Source organism: Anolis sagrei, chromosome 4 (genome assembly GCF_037176765.1).
Source record: "Anolis sagrei isolate rAnoSag1 chromosome 4, rAnoSag1.mat, whole genome shotgun sequence".
NCBI lineage: Eukaryota > Metazoa > Chordata > Lepidosauria > Squamata > Dactyloidae > Anolis > Anolis sagrei.
This window is the reverse complement of record NC_090024.1, coordinates 148,269,897-148,283,496: the sequence shown is the minus strand read 5'-3', so window position 1 is coordinate 148,283,496 and position 13,600 is coordinate 148,269,897. Positions and strand designations below refer to the sequence as shown.

The window sequence follows — 13,600 nt, the reverse complement described above, 5'->3', positions numbered from 1 at the left end:
CAACTTTCAACAGGAATTTATGATAGAACCAATGACAAAGCAACATGTATAACCCAGGGACAAAACTCATAATGAATAATGTGCATATTTGCATCAGCACATTTTTTAAAAAGCCGCTGAAATTTCTGGCGGAGGTCCTGCGGCAGCCATCTTGCGGGCTTCTACATCCCAGAACAAAGCAGCAAATCCGGACATCATGGGCACAAAATCCCATGATATACAGCTCTGTGTGAGGACCTGTTCTCAGGTCCCGAGTTGTTGTTTTTGCCTTACCTATTAAACCTGTGATTTGATGCTGTATGGAAGCACCCCCAGTTAAATCACATCTCTTGTCATCAAGGAAGACAAAGACATACTCCCTCTGAATATAACTTGTCATGAAAATACTCTCATAGATTCACCTGCGAGTACCATAACACAAGAACAGACCTTTACATAGCACTGAGAGGAGGCAGTGCTCCAGCAAGTCACTACTGTCATCTGTAACCAACAGTGGTTTTTCAGTTCTCATATTTAATCTCATTTAACTAGAGATATCTGGAATTGGATCAGGATTCCTTTGTCTATGCAGTCTATCACTGTACACAGATTTTCAAGAAACATGGCTTTTCTCACTTGCCCTTCTCTTTCTCAAAGAATATTTAAGCCTCCAAAAAGGAGTCAAAGGTTTAATTTTTTGAATACCAGGAACTTAAAGTAGTTGCACTCAATCTGACAAGGCCCTACAATTTCTCTCTTTCTCAGTGCATTGTACTTTATTTCCTTCCAAGACAGGAAGGCAATGCTGCTAAAGGTACTGACTATGAAATTACATGTATGAGCATATCTTAAAAGTGGGGATAAAACTGTCTTTCAATGAAGCAGAATAATTTGATAGTGACTCTCCATGCTCGGAAACTGCAAGATGCAATTTTACACTGCTTCGAGTACAAGTGTCGTTTGAGCTGTCATGCAGAAATAGTTTTTTTCCCCCTTCTCCTTGAAAATGGGGTTTTCCTTTTATCATTCAGGAATGTGTGCCTGTCGCTCTCCACTGCCATCGATACAGGGAACAGTGATTGTTCTTGGAGCAGGTGACACTGCTTTCGACTGTGCAACGTCAGCTTTGCGATGTGGTGCTCGCCGAATTTTTGTGGTCTTCCGAAAGGGATTTACTAATATACGGGCTGTCCCTGAAGAGGTAAATTTCAAGTAACTGAAACAATGGAAGTACTAATCCTAAATACCTTCACGTATGAAATACTGATTTATGGCTATTGTTCACGGTCAAACTCTGCACATCACACCCAGCCATGTGTAGCATTCTTTGAATCCGAGTAACAAAACAAAGAGTAGTCTTGAGAGTTTGCAATTTGTGGTAGTTAGGTGGGTGAGTAGAAGAAGTTGCAACTTCAACTTTATCCCCCTAGACCACTTGTTTCACTTGGAGCTTGCATTTTCCACCACAACACTCCTTTTTCTAAAAAGAAGAAACACTTGGCCAGGATAATTCAGTTCAAAGCAAATAATCTTACATACTGGATTACATGGCAGTGAGATACTGGATTACATGGCCTGAGACACATAAGATATTTGCTGAGAATAGCAGTTGTCTATCAGTGTCTAGGTGTCTGATCTGGTAGAACTTCCTTTCCTAACACATGGCCTTTCAATGACTGAGGAAAGAGTTTCAGACACCAATTAAGGTTAAGATGGATGAAAGACCATATTTCTGAGCATAAAACCATACTGGTGGAAAGGTACATTTTTATACCTCCACAGGGATAAATTTATGTTAGATTGCTTCACCCTTAGTTGAAAAAAAAATCTTGGTTTTGGGACCAGGCTTTTGAACAATAAACATAAAGCAGCACTTTGACTGGAAATTGATTGGCAAGACAATATGTATGAGGATACAGTTTTATGGTTCTATCAGTGGATTTGTGGACTGAGTATTGTTTAATGACTGTTATGATAATTTGGTTATAATTAATTGCTGTTGTTTTAACTCTGTATGTATTTATGGTTTTATACTGTGTTATTGATTGTGGCATCGAATTGCTGTCTTTGTTAGTTGCTCTGAGTCCCCCCCCCCCCCACGTGTTGAGAAGGGTGGGGTAAAAATGCTGTAAATAAATAAATAAATAAATAAGTTTTGGTGACTCTGATGAGTTTTCATGGGAAGTGGCAAGTAAATGAATCTCCTCCACTACCATTGGTGCACTTTTTTTTGTCTTTTGGAGGATGAATTTGCACCTGACTATTTTAAAAATTAGGAGTCTATGGACTTCAGAGGGAATTTCAGAAAAGGTTTTGGGTTGCATTCAGTTTGCAGGCCACACTTTTCCTCACCCCTAATCTAGAACTTTAATCTTTTTTTCCTACTAGAGGAAAAAATAACTGTAGAGGGGAGAGAGGGAAGGCAAAGTTTGAACAGAATGATTTTTGGTGAAAATGGAAATTAAAAACATTGTTATTGTTGTCATCATTGTCATCATATCATTTATATATATAGCTCCATCAAGCATAAATAACACTTTACAATAAAACAAACAGAGGCGTGCAATGTAATATATGTATGTGTGTGCATGTGAAGAAAGGAGGAACAACAAATTTCAAAACCGTACAATGCAATTGCAAAATAAATCATAAACATAAAATGCAAACACAATGCAGATCAGATGGACAATAGATATAATCAATATACTGCATTTCTTCAATTCTAAGACACAGTTTTTTCCTATATGAACATATCTAAAATTGAGTGCATTTTAGAATCGCAGGTGTACTTTATGTATTTTTGTTGCTGGTCATGGTACTGAAATTAAGGTGCTTCTTACAATCTATGCCTTCTTACAATTGAGTAAATATGGTATATATAAGCGTAAATAACATCAAAGTAAAATCCCAAACTCTTTGAGTAATGAAAAAAAATGTTTCCGTTTACCACTTTTCTTTTGTAAAATGAACCATGACCACTTTTCTTTTGTAAGAAAACCCAGTGAATAAAGAATCAAAGGAAGGCTATCTCCAGCTGCATGTAATGTGTAGTTTGGTCCTAATATGCTGCATTAGACCAGAGGAAGGATCCTCGTGCAACACATCTTTCGTGACTTTCCTCAGTGCAATGTTACTTTTCGTGGTCCTTCTTGGTTTTTTTCGTGTATTGTATGCACAATAGGAGTGACAGCACTTTTAGCATGATGGGTTCTTTGTATTCTTTCAGCCATGGTAAACACTTAATTTAATCCATTTTGGAATTGGCCCTGAAACACTAAAATGAATGAGTGTCTGGCATTTTTATTTAATTCACACTGAGTTCATGTCATTGATGGGGAGAGTTTTCTGTTGCCAGAAAACTTTCATGCAGCTTAAAATTATACAACAGTGAAAACGTTTCCCCTCAGGAAGACACTGGAAAGTAATAAAACTGTCTTACCCTTAATTGGTTTAACCTTGTCATTGTTAATAATCCTGTACTGGACACTTGAAATAAAACATTGCTGCCAACTGTTTAGGTGGTCTTAAAAATATGCGACATTATCCTTATTTTGACCCAAGCTAGTGAAGCTGAGTTATGGGATAACTTTCATGGCCTTGACTAAGATCCCAGTTCTCACATTTAATATCCTTTAGCTGATCATTATACAGATTGGACCATTGGCTTTCTAATCAGGAAGCATGGGTACTCCCAGAAATTCAGGCACCTCTCACTGTGTTTTTGTTTGCTTTGTTTGCTGTTTGTTTGAATTATCATTTGGACATTCACTGTCGCTGCATTTAGAAATTAGATTAATGAGAGCTGTGATTATGTTTTCTGACCTTTTATTTTAGTTTTCCCCTAGCTATGGATTAACTGCCCAGTAACAATTTATGTGTCATTCTACTTAAAATGCTCGAGCCTTTTATTCAACCCATACTTCAAAAGGATCCAGTATGGTCTGTGCCTCTTGAAGTAATGTAGTCACTTGAATTTTACACTTCTTTATGACATAATTCTTGAATTAAAAATAAATGTGCCCAAATGTATATTTATTTTATTATGAAAGCTTTAATTTATGGATGGTGGTGGGCTTGCTTTATTGTAATTATTAGGTTATAGATAATGAATTATTGAATAATTGACATCAATGACACCCTATGTTCCAACTAAAATAGATACAGGAGGTCCCCAAGTTATGCACAAGATAGGTTCTGTAAGTTTGTTCTTAAGTTGAATTGGTTGTAAGTCAGAACAAGTACATTTTAAGTATAATTCCATATATATATGTGAGTGTGTGTGTGTGTGTGTGTGTGTGTAAGCTCACAGCAGCCGCTCCCAATAACGACACAGGACGCCAATCCGTAATCAATCAGGAACTTTTACTGCTGGACATTCATACACGAAGAAAGCCAGGATTGGCCGGCAGCCGCGGTTCAACCCTTATATACCCTCCCTCACAATTGAATTCCCCCTTCCCGCCAACCGAGAATCCCACGCAATATTCCCCGCCAAATACCAACTGCTTCCCCCCAAGGCCACCAGCTGCACATCCTTATCAGCATCCCATGTCATGATCCTGGTTTTTTGCGCCAAGATTCAAGGCCTGGAAACCGGTTCCTGACATGACGTCCTCCTCCTCCTCCTCTTCTTCCTGGAATGGAAATACATGTCACTACTATATTCCTTCCTCATCCAGTGAACCTTGATACTTTTTCAACAAGCTACAGTGAAACATTGGGTGTATCTTCCCCAAAACCTTCGGTAGTTGCAACGTATATGTGACATCATTGATTTTACTGGAGATTCTAAACAGCCCAATGTATTTGGGAGATAATTTCCTGGACGGGGCATCCAGCTTGAGATTTTTGGTGCTCAACCATACTAAATCCCCTTCCTCCAATCTGTCTCCTTCCCTCCTTTTTCTATCCGCAAATAACTTATACCTCCATTGGGCTTCTCTGAGTGATTTCACTACCTCCTCCCAACTCGCCCTCACCTTGTCTGGCCACCCCTCCTTTAGCTTAGGCAAAGGGGCTACCTCCATACCGTAGACTATTTCAAAGGGGGATTTCCCTGTGGATGCGTGACAAGCCCCATTGTATGCGACTTCTGCATATGGGATAAGGTCTGCCCAGTCGTTCTGGCAATGATTTGTGTATGTCCTTAGGAATAATCCCAACGTCTGCTGAGTGCGCTCAACCCCCCCCCCCCATTGGTCATAGGATGGAATGCTGAACTCAGGGTCCTTTCCACCCCCATCAGTTGCATGAACTTTTCCCAGAAACGTGCCGTAAACTGCACCCCTCGATCGCTGATCACCTGATCGGGACATCCATGCAACCGATATATGTGTTTGATAAATAGCTCAGCCAACCTTTCCGCAGATGGCAATCTAGGCAGCGCCACGAAATGTGCCTGTTTTGAGAATAAGTCCATCACTGTCCATATGTAGCGCTGACCCCGGCTATTCGGGAGTTCACCTACAAAATCCCTAGCAATCACACTCCATGGCTTCGACGGCTCTGCTACCCTCTGCAACAACCCTGTTGGCTTTTGCGTGGGTACTTTGTTCTTTGCACATGTGTTACATCGGGATACATATGATTTAGTATCACCCCTCATCCCGGGCCACCAACATTGGCATGCCAGTAACTTCAGGGTTTTCGTAACCCCCGAGTGTCCTGCCCCCTTATTGTCATGGCATCTGATCATCATTTTTTCCCGCAGGCTGACTGGGATGTATACCTTCTTGTTTACAAACCCCAATCCACCCTTCCATTCCACCTTTTCCTTGTTCCTCTCCAGCCACTCATCCTTCTTGCATGCCTGTCTTATCTCCTCCTCCCATCCCCCGTCCTTGCTCTCTACCCTCACCAGTCTCTGACTGCGTTCCGCTTGTGCCCTGGTCTGCACCGCCATGCCCCACTGCCGCTCCGAGAAAATACTCCCCTTTGGGTCTTGCCCCCTCCCTTCATCCTCCAGCATACGTGACAATGTGTCTGCCACCACATTTTGTCTCCCCTTGTGAAACTTCAGCTGGAAATCGAATCTGCTGAAGAACTGCCCCCATCTTATTTGTTTTGCTGACAATTTCCTGGGTGAAGTGATATATTGTAGGTTTTTATGGTCGGTCCATACCTCAAAGGGTATGCCGCTTCCCTCTAACAAATGCCTCCATGTCTCCAGAGCTCTTAGGATTGACAGGGCTTCCTTCTCCCACACCGGCCAGTTTCGCTCAGCTTTGCTGAACTTTTTTGAAATGAACCCACATGGCTTCAACCTCCCCTCCGGCTCCCTTTGCATCAACGCTGCCCCATAGGCCCAATCCGATGCGTCACAATGGATTACAAATTGCTTAGTCAGATCGGGGTGGATTAGGACAGGTTCTTCTGTGAATCTGCATTTCAGTTCCTCGAAAGCCCTCTGGCATTCTGCTGACCAATTCAATTTTGCTCCCGGGGACCGCACCCTTAGCGTCTCCCCCCTCCCCTTTGTCTTCAGCAATTCAGTGAGGGGCAGCACCTCCTGAGCAAAGTATTTTATGAACACTCGATAAAAGTTCACAAACCCTAAGAAAGACTGTAACTGTTTGCGTGTTTTGGGAGGTCCCCATCCCCTGACATCCTCCACCTTTGAAGGATCCATTGCCACCCCTCCCTGGGAGATCCTGTATCCGAGGAAGTCTATTTGTTCCTTATTAAATTCGCACTTTGGCAGCTTTGCAAACAGCTTTGCTTCCCTCAATTTCTGGAGCACCTCCATCACCAATTGAATATGGGATTGCTTATCACGGCTGAATATGATTACATCATCCACAAAACAGTACACCCCTCAGTACAGTAACGAGTGCAGCACCTCGTTAATCATTTGCATAAATGCCCCTCCCGAGCCTTTTAGCCCGAAGGGACACACGGAATATTCAAATGCCCTAGTGCACATGAGAAAGCCGTTTTCCATCTGTCCTCAGGCCATATCCGCAACTTATGATAGGCCTCAATCTAGTCGATTTTCGTAAACACCCGTGCCTCCGATAGTCTCGACAATAAGTCCTTGGTCAGAGGCAATGGGTAATTGTTGGTCGTGCTTACTGCGTTCAGCCCCCTATAGTCCACACATAATCTCAACGAGCCGTCTTTTTTGTGCCTAAATAGCACTGGGGCCCCCAATGGGGATTCCGACGGTACTATGAACCCTCGTGCTAAGTTCTTATCAATGTACTTCCTCAGCTCCTCCATCTCCTTCACCGACATGGGGTATAGCCTACTCCTAGGCAGCTTAGCATCTTTATTGAGTTCAATTTTCACCTCGACCCTTCTTGGGGGAGGGAGCTGATCTGCTTCCTTCTCATCAAACACGTCCTCAAAGTCTCTATATTCGGGAGGGATCTCTGGCACCCCGTCTGTCGTGCATCCCTCCCCCTTACAACACTCCCCTTTTTCTTCGTCTTGGAAGCTCAGGCTGCCCTTCCTCCAATTGATCTGTGGGTTTGCCTCCCTCAACCACGGCATCCCCAATATTACATTATAAGTTGCCATAGGGGATACTACAAATGTTATGCCGCCTTCCCAATTCCCTATCTTGCACTGCACTTCCCTCACCTCGAATCGCGCTGGGGCTCCAGCTGCCACTGATCCATCCAGCTGTGAAAATGCTACAGGGGCTGGCAAGACGGCTTTCTCATACTTCAGTTCGTCTGCCAATTCAGGGGTTATAATGTTCCTGGAACAGCCACAATCCATGAGGGCTTTGCAACTGGCCCACTTCCCCTCCCCTTCTAGCCTTATCGGGAACACTAGCATTCCTGGGTTGTGACTCACCAGATCCCCCACTGGGGCCCTGTGAGGGAGGCTCTCTTCCTCTCTCTTCCCAAATTTCTTGGAAATGCCATCATCTTACAAATCATATATTTTTAAAAATATAAATGAAAGGTTTTCATGAGATATGTTGTTGTCCCATTTTGTCATAGCAAGTTATTTATGTGTCTGTTTCTCTTATAAGGGCTTAGTTTAACCCCCCAATTTGCTAGTGAAAGTTGCTCTGAGTCTCTTGAGTGGGATATAAAATAAAGTAAATAAAAAAAAAACTGAATTACTGTGTCGTGTCTAAAAGGTGTTCACCAACATGTAATGTTTCGAAAGCTCTTGTTTAAATAATGGATTTCTCCAGCAGAAATACATTATTATTTGTGTGCATGTGAAGATTACAAAGAGTATACATATACCCAGATATCAACACTGTTGAACTGTAGCTATGAGTGCCTGTAGTCCCAAATTTACCAGTGCCAAATTGCACATAGTTGTTAGTATACACAAGACAATTATATAACAGCCACTACATTTTTCTCTTGATTATTTTCAATTTATAAAAAGTATTTCAGTGTTTTTGTTTTCTTGGGTAGAACAGCCATTGTCTACTACTCCCAAGGCAGCTGTAAAGTTAGACTCTTTGCTCAACTGAGAGTAATGCACACACCTCTATGCCTTGTTCCTCCAAAGAGATAAAACAAATGTATAAATTCCCTGTTGCCTCCTCCTTGCATGAGTGGCTCCATAGATAATACAAATACTTCTTTCTCCTTCATAGAAATGCCATATATAGCTTTAATCTTTTCTTCCACGAGTTCCATGGTGGAGTAAAGTTGTCATCTGAGAAATCCTAGAGGAGAAGGAGACTTCAGCTGATGTTCCATTGGTTTTGCTCATACCTACTATATTTGCAACATATCAGGGAGCTCATCGACTGCTAACAATTATAAATTTCAAAGAGGCAGCCTACCATAAGCCTTTGACAAAGATAAACCAGTCGGGGCTTAATATCCAGGGGCTTCTAGTTAAACTTATTGCTATTCAGGAAGAGTTTGGTGGTTCAGGAAGAGTTTAGTAGCAGAAAGGATGGTAAAATGACAATAGGAGTTCTTCAGTAATTTCATTCTAAAAGGAGGCAATTAATAATTTCAGTAATTTTTCTATCATTTTAAAGTGTTTTTGAAAATCATGCAGTTTGCAAAAACTATTTGTTGCTCAGCACTTCTTCTGTGCAAATATTGCATGTGGTATTTTTGCACAGAAAACAGCATTTTATGAACAAGCAATATTTTGTCACACAAAATCATAACCACAATACAGTAATTTCATAGTAATAAATATATTCTTTCTTGTGCAGCAAGTGACATCGCTAGGGACCTATTCAGTAGAAAAAAAATCTATGTGAGATGTTTATATAGCAGCAAACAGATCTTTTTGCATGGAAAATACAGAGTCCTGCATAGATAATGTTGTATATATACAAAAATACCATGTGCACACTTTGCACAGGGTATGTCTTAAGCTACAAAGGTTTACTTTGTTCCAGGATTCCCCTTGTTTAGTTTCCAGTACAGGGAATCCCCAAGTTATGAACAAGATAAGGTCTGATGGTTTGTTCTTAAGTTGACTGTATATGTAAGTCAGAACACATGCATTATTTAAGTGTAACTCCAGCCAAACCTTTTTTTTTTTGCTTTGGACAGCATAGGGAAGAGTTAACATCCCTGTAGTGTTTGTTTTGCTATCTGTGTCTCGGTTCAGAAAATTTCACCCCACTTTTGAAATAATTTTGATAATTTGGCTTGTTGTGGAAACAAGGATTGGTAATAAAGCTTCCATGGAGATGGGTTTCCCCATGATAACTCTTTCAGGAGTGAATTTCCCTTCCTAGGGGTAGATCTCTCTCACTTCCTGTTGTCTCACCACCATTCTTAACTATGAGTCATTTGTAAGTTGGATGTTTGTAACTCAAGAGACTGCCTATATTGAAGAAACACATTTTAACAGTTTCCCCAAAATTTTCAAATATTCATTCCAACCCTAAAATACAGTTTGATCCAATTTTTAATCGTTTTCAAACTTTTAAACATTACTGCAACTTTGTTCATAACTTTTTCTAATACTGGAATCTAATGCAGAAATAACAGTGGTATGGACCTCCAGATGATGCTGAAATATAATTCCCATGATCCTTCATCATAAATCAGGCTGCTTAAGATCTTAGAATTTGCATCCCTCACCATCCGTATGATTCCGATGCAGATATAGAGTAAGCTACAAATCAGATTACAGCCAACAATCATTAATTGAAATCTTTTAACACGATATTTTCTCCCTCCTCCAGATGGACCTTGCAAAGGAAGAAAAGTGTGAATTCCTGCCTTTCCTTTCTCCTTTGAAGGTTATTGTGAAAGGAGGGAAGATTGTTGCTATGGAATTTGTTCGGACTGAGCAAGATGAAGATGGACACTGGAAAGAAGATCAGGATCAAGTTGTCCGTTTGAAAGCAAATGTGGTGATCAGTGCCTTTGGTTCCATCCTGAATGACCCGAAAGGTAGTTTTCATTCATAAGAAATGTGATCTGGAAAAATATAAATACTTCTAAGTGGAAAAAACTTGATTCTGTGTAAGTCCAAAATGAAGGGGAAATTTTTCTAAAAGGCAAGTTGAATACATGCTTGGAAATTGAATTAATTAGATAATAATTGAAATTAGTATTGTTCTTGTTATTTCTCCTCATCCTCTCTCTTTCTGAATTATCTGATTTTCGAGGTAAGTAATGATATGCAGAGTCAGAAACTTTTAAAGATTTTTCTGCCCCTTCCCATGCCATCTCTGGATTGTCACTTCAAAGTGCACCCACCCAAAGAATGTGGTATAAGTTTTGGGTGGTCACTTAGAACTGAGCAGGAATTTTATCCCCTTAACCTGGGGATTTTTGCCTCTCTGTACTATATCTCAGGGCTTTGGTGATTTGTTAAGGATGGTGCCTGTGAATAGGCCATCACTAGCAGGTAGAAAGAAAATGTAAGAGTTGGGTGTGCACCTTGACACCCTATTTGTGAAGGGTAGTGTTCTGGAACCACCACTTATGGTTCTGAGTCTGGGAGATGGGGAAGGAGTCTCTCCAGGAGATGACCTGAGGGGTTTGCTCTAATTTATAAAGTCCTGGGACTTGGGTTGGATTTCCCTGGGTCTATCTTCCAGTAAAGGGCTGGCCACGGAGCAAGTCAATTGTTAGATTTCTCTCAGGGCTTAGGTATTTTGAATATGGAAAGACTGAAGGGGTTGTCAAGATTTAATATCTGGCTTCAGCTGGACATAAATCAGGTTGCTTTCCCCTCTTGCTCTTTTCAACGATCAAGACAAGTTAAATAGGTTGAAGGTCAAATATTGTATCCCTTGATTAACCTATCTTTCTGTGATTCATCTCATTATTCCTTGGTTGGTCACCAATTAGAATATAAGGGAGTTCTCCGTCCTTGAACGAATAGAAGTTCTGGATGTCCAATCATTTCTTCCTCGGTGTATTGCTTTTTGTTCGATTTTCATTCATTGCAAAAAAAAAAAAAATCCACAATGTAAGGAGGAACTAGAAGGCCTTTGGATGCAATTTAGCAGAGTGCTCTGTCCTCCATGTGTTTTCTCTGCATCTGTAATAGTTTCAGTATTGCTGGTATGTTGCATTATGACTTTGATTTATTTGTTAGTGAGGCTTTAAGGAAAAAAGGAAAACATTTCAACCAGTAAAGAAGACCTGATTGCTGAAGTTAACTTTAATTAGAGCTTATAAGAGCATATTTGAGCAGCCTGGCTAATATATAGCAGGCTGAATATAGATTTACTAGATCACACCAGCAGCATCCATAGTCTTACCTGACAGTAATGCAATATCAATCCATTTAGCGGTCTTATTCTGTTTATCCTCTTTTATTGTAGCCCTCGGGAGAACAAAAACTGTGCTGAACCCAGCAGTGTGATTAAATTTAAGGTTTCATTAGTTGACTTTTTATTTGTTTGCTTTTAAAGAGTACAAGTTTGCTTTTTGTTTCAAGTTTGTTGGGAAGTATTCACCTGACATTTTGGCTACTACTAATAAGTAGAAATATGTTAGTAGGAAGAGACTAGGAGGTAGTGATGTCAGAATAGTCAGGCTGCATATTTGGGTTTTCTGATCAGAATTGGGCCTTTGAGGCTCAAATAAATTTGGATTTGGGAATCTGCCAAATTGATACCCATTCTGGGGGCTCCTCTATACTCAAACTATCTGAGTATATCTTGTCCTGCCATTAGACAGAATGAAGCAGCTACTTAAAATACCCATAGAAGAGAGTGGTGTTGATAGGGCGGAGGACAATGCAATTTGATGCCATGTGAACAGTCGCTCCTAAGTTCCCCAGTCCTTAGATATGGTGGGGGTATTGTCTTATCACAATTCCAGTTGGTTCTTGTATATGGAATGTAATGAGGAAGGGAACAATTTTATCATTCATGTCAGTCAGCAATGCGTTGGGCCAATAATATCAGAGGATGTTGTGTGGAACCTTATCTCCTCATTCTATTTTCTTGTTAGTAATTTTACTTAAGATGTTCGATTTGTACTTCTTTTTATGGCAGTTAATGTTGCGGTTTTACTCTGAGAAGGTGTCTTGGGTACTATTTTTAATTTCAGTAGTGTGGGAGAGACGTTTGCAACAGAGTTCTAAGACCTGCTTTTGAATTTATTCAAGGTTAAACTACAGCAGCAACTGCACCAACTAGAATGTATTTTAAGAGAATTTATTGTGGTTCCCTTTACATAAGATATATAGGTCCTTCTGAAGGATAATCATATTTGTCTATAGCATCCTAAAATGGTTTCATCTCCCCTACATGCCCTCATTCCTCTCAAATTGGTACCTCTGGACACATTTTGCTCCTCGCAGGTCTCTTACGAGATTTATTTGTTCACGTTTTCACTGCACTGAATTGCTTTTCAGTCCTAACAGGCAATGTATTCATAGTAGATGGTGATGCTACATTATGTATTTGTTAGCAGCTTAAAAAACGAATTTAACTGTCTTTAAAAATGCAGAGCCAATGACAGCAACACTTGCAGGATAAACATTGTCTTCCACACATCCTTATTTGTATAATATAAGAAGCTGCATTCTACAGAGCAAGGTCATCTAGTTCATGACTATTTAACACTGAGACTGATGACACTAAAGCTTTTCCGGCCCCTACAGAAAGACGCCCAAGCACAAACCTGTAACTTTTTACTTGCAAATGATGTGCCTGACTCCTGAATTATGGCTATGTCCCATAGTCTGAATGAACTGAAGTATAGCAGTGTCTAACATTAGTTAATTTGGGGGTCTTTTTCAGAGAGTTGTGTCTATCTTTATCCTCCACATGAGCAGCTCCACATGAATTGTGAGCTGCATCTACCCTAGCTCCTAGACCTAGGTAGTCCGTGCCCATCGTTTATATAAGAGCTCTTCCTTTTGCTTTCTATTATGTTACTTTGGATCCCAAAATATTTGTATAGAATAACATTAAATAGAAGATTCACACTTCATGAGACTTTTGGAGTTGTGATATTTGAACCATTTATTTCAGTACTGGGTGTACCAAAGTCCTTGTGAGCTTTATGCAGCTTGTAGATAATATAATTCCTAATTTTGCTTTATGTACCAAGCTATGTAGTTCTTTCTCTTTATCTGTTACCTGTTCATAAGGAAATGGAATTTGCATTAGGGGAAAAGTTGCCCAACTTTCCTCATATCTTATTATTTAGCTCTTCAACCAGGAGTGCCATTCTAATATCTTCTACCTAGGCTTTGCCAGCCA

The 13,600-nt window shown here is 40.3% G+C and overlaps 1 protein-coding gene across 1 annotated transcript in view; it reads left to right on the top strand.

Annotated features, from left to right (window-relative positions):
• Nucleotides 1–13,600, top strand: part of DPYD (dihydropyrimidine dehydrogenase) — a 594,355-nt gene that overhangs the window by 289,937 nt on the left and 290,818 nt on the right. The window contains exons 10-11 of the mRNA XM_060773944.2: nt 1,011–1,180; nt 10,112–10,322. Of these exons, the coding sequence (XP_060629927.2) occupies nt 1,011–1,180; nt 10,112–10,322 (381 nt within the window). The remainder of the gene's footprint in view (nt 1–1,010; nt 1,181–10,111; nt 10,323–13,600) is intronic.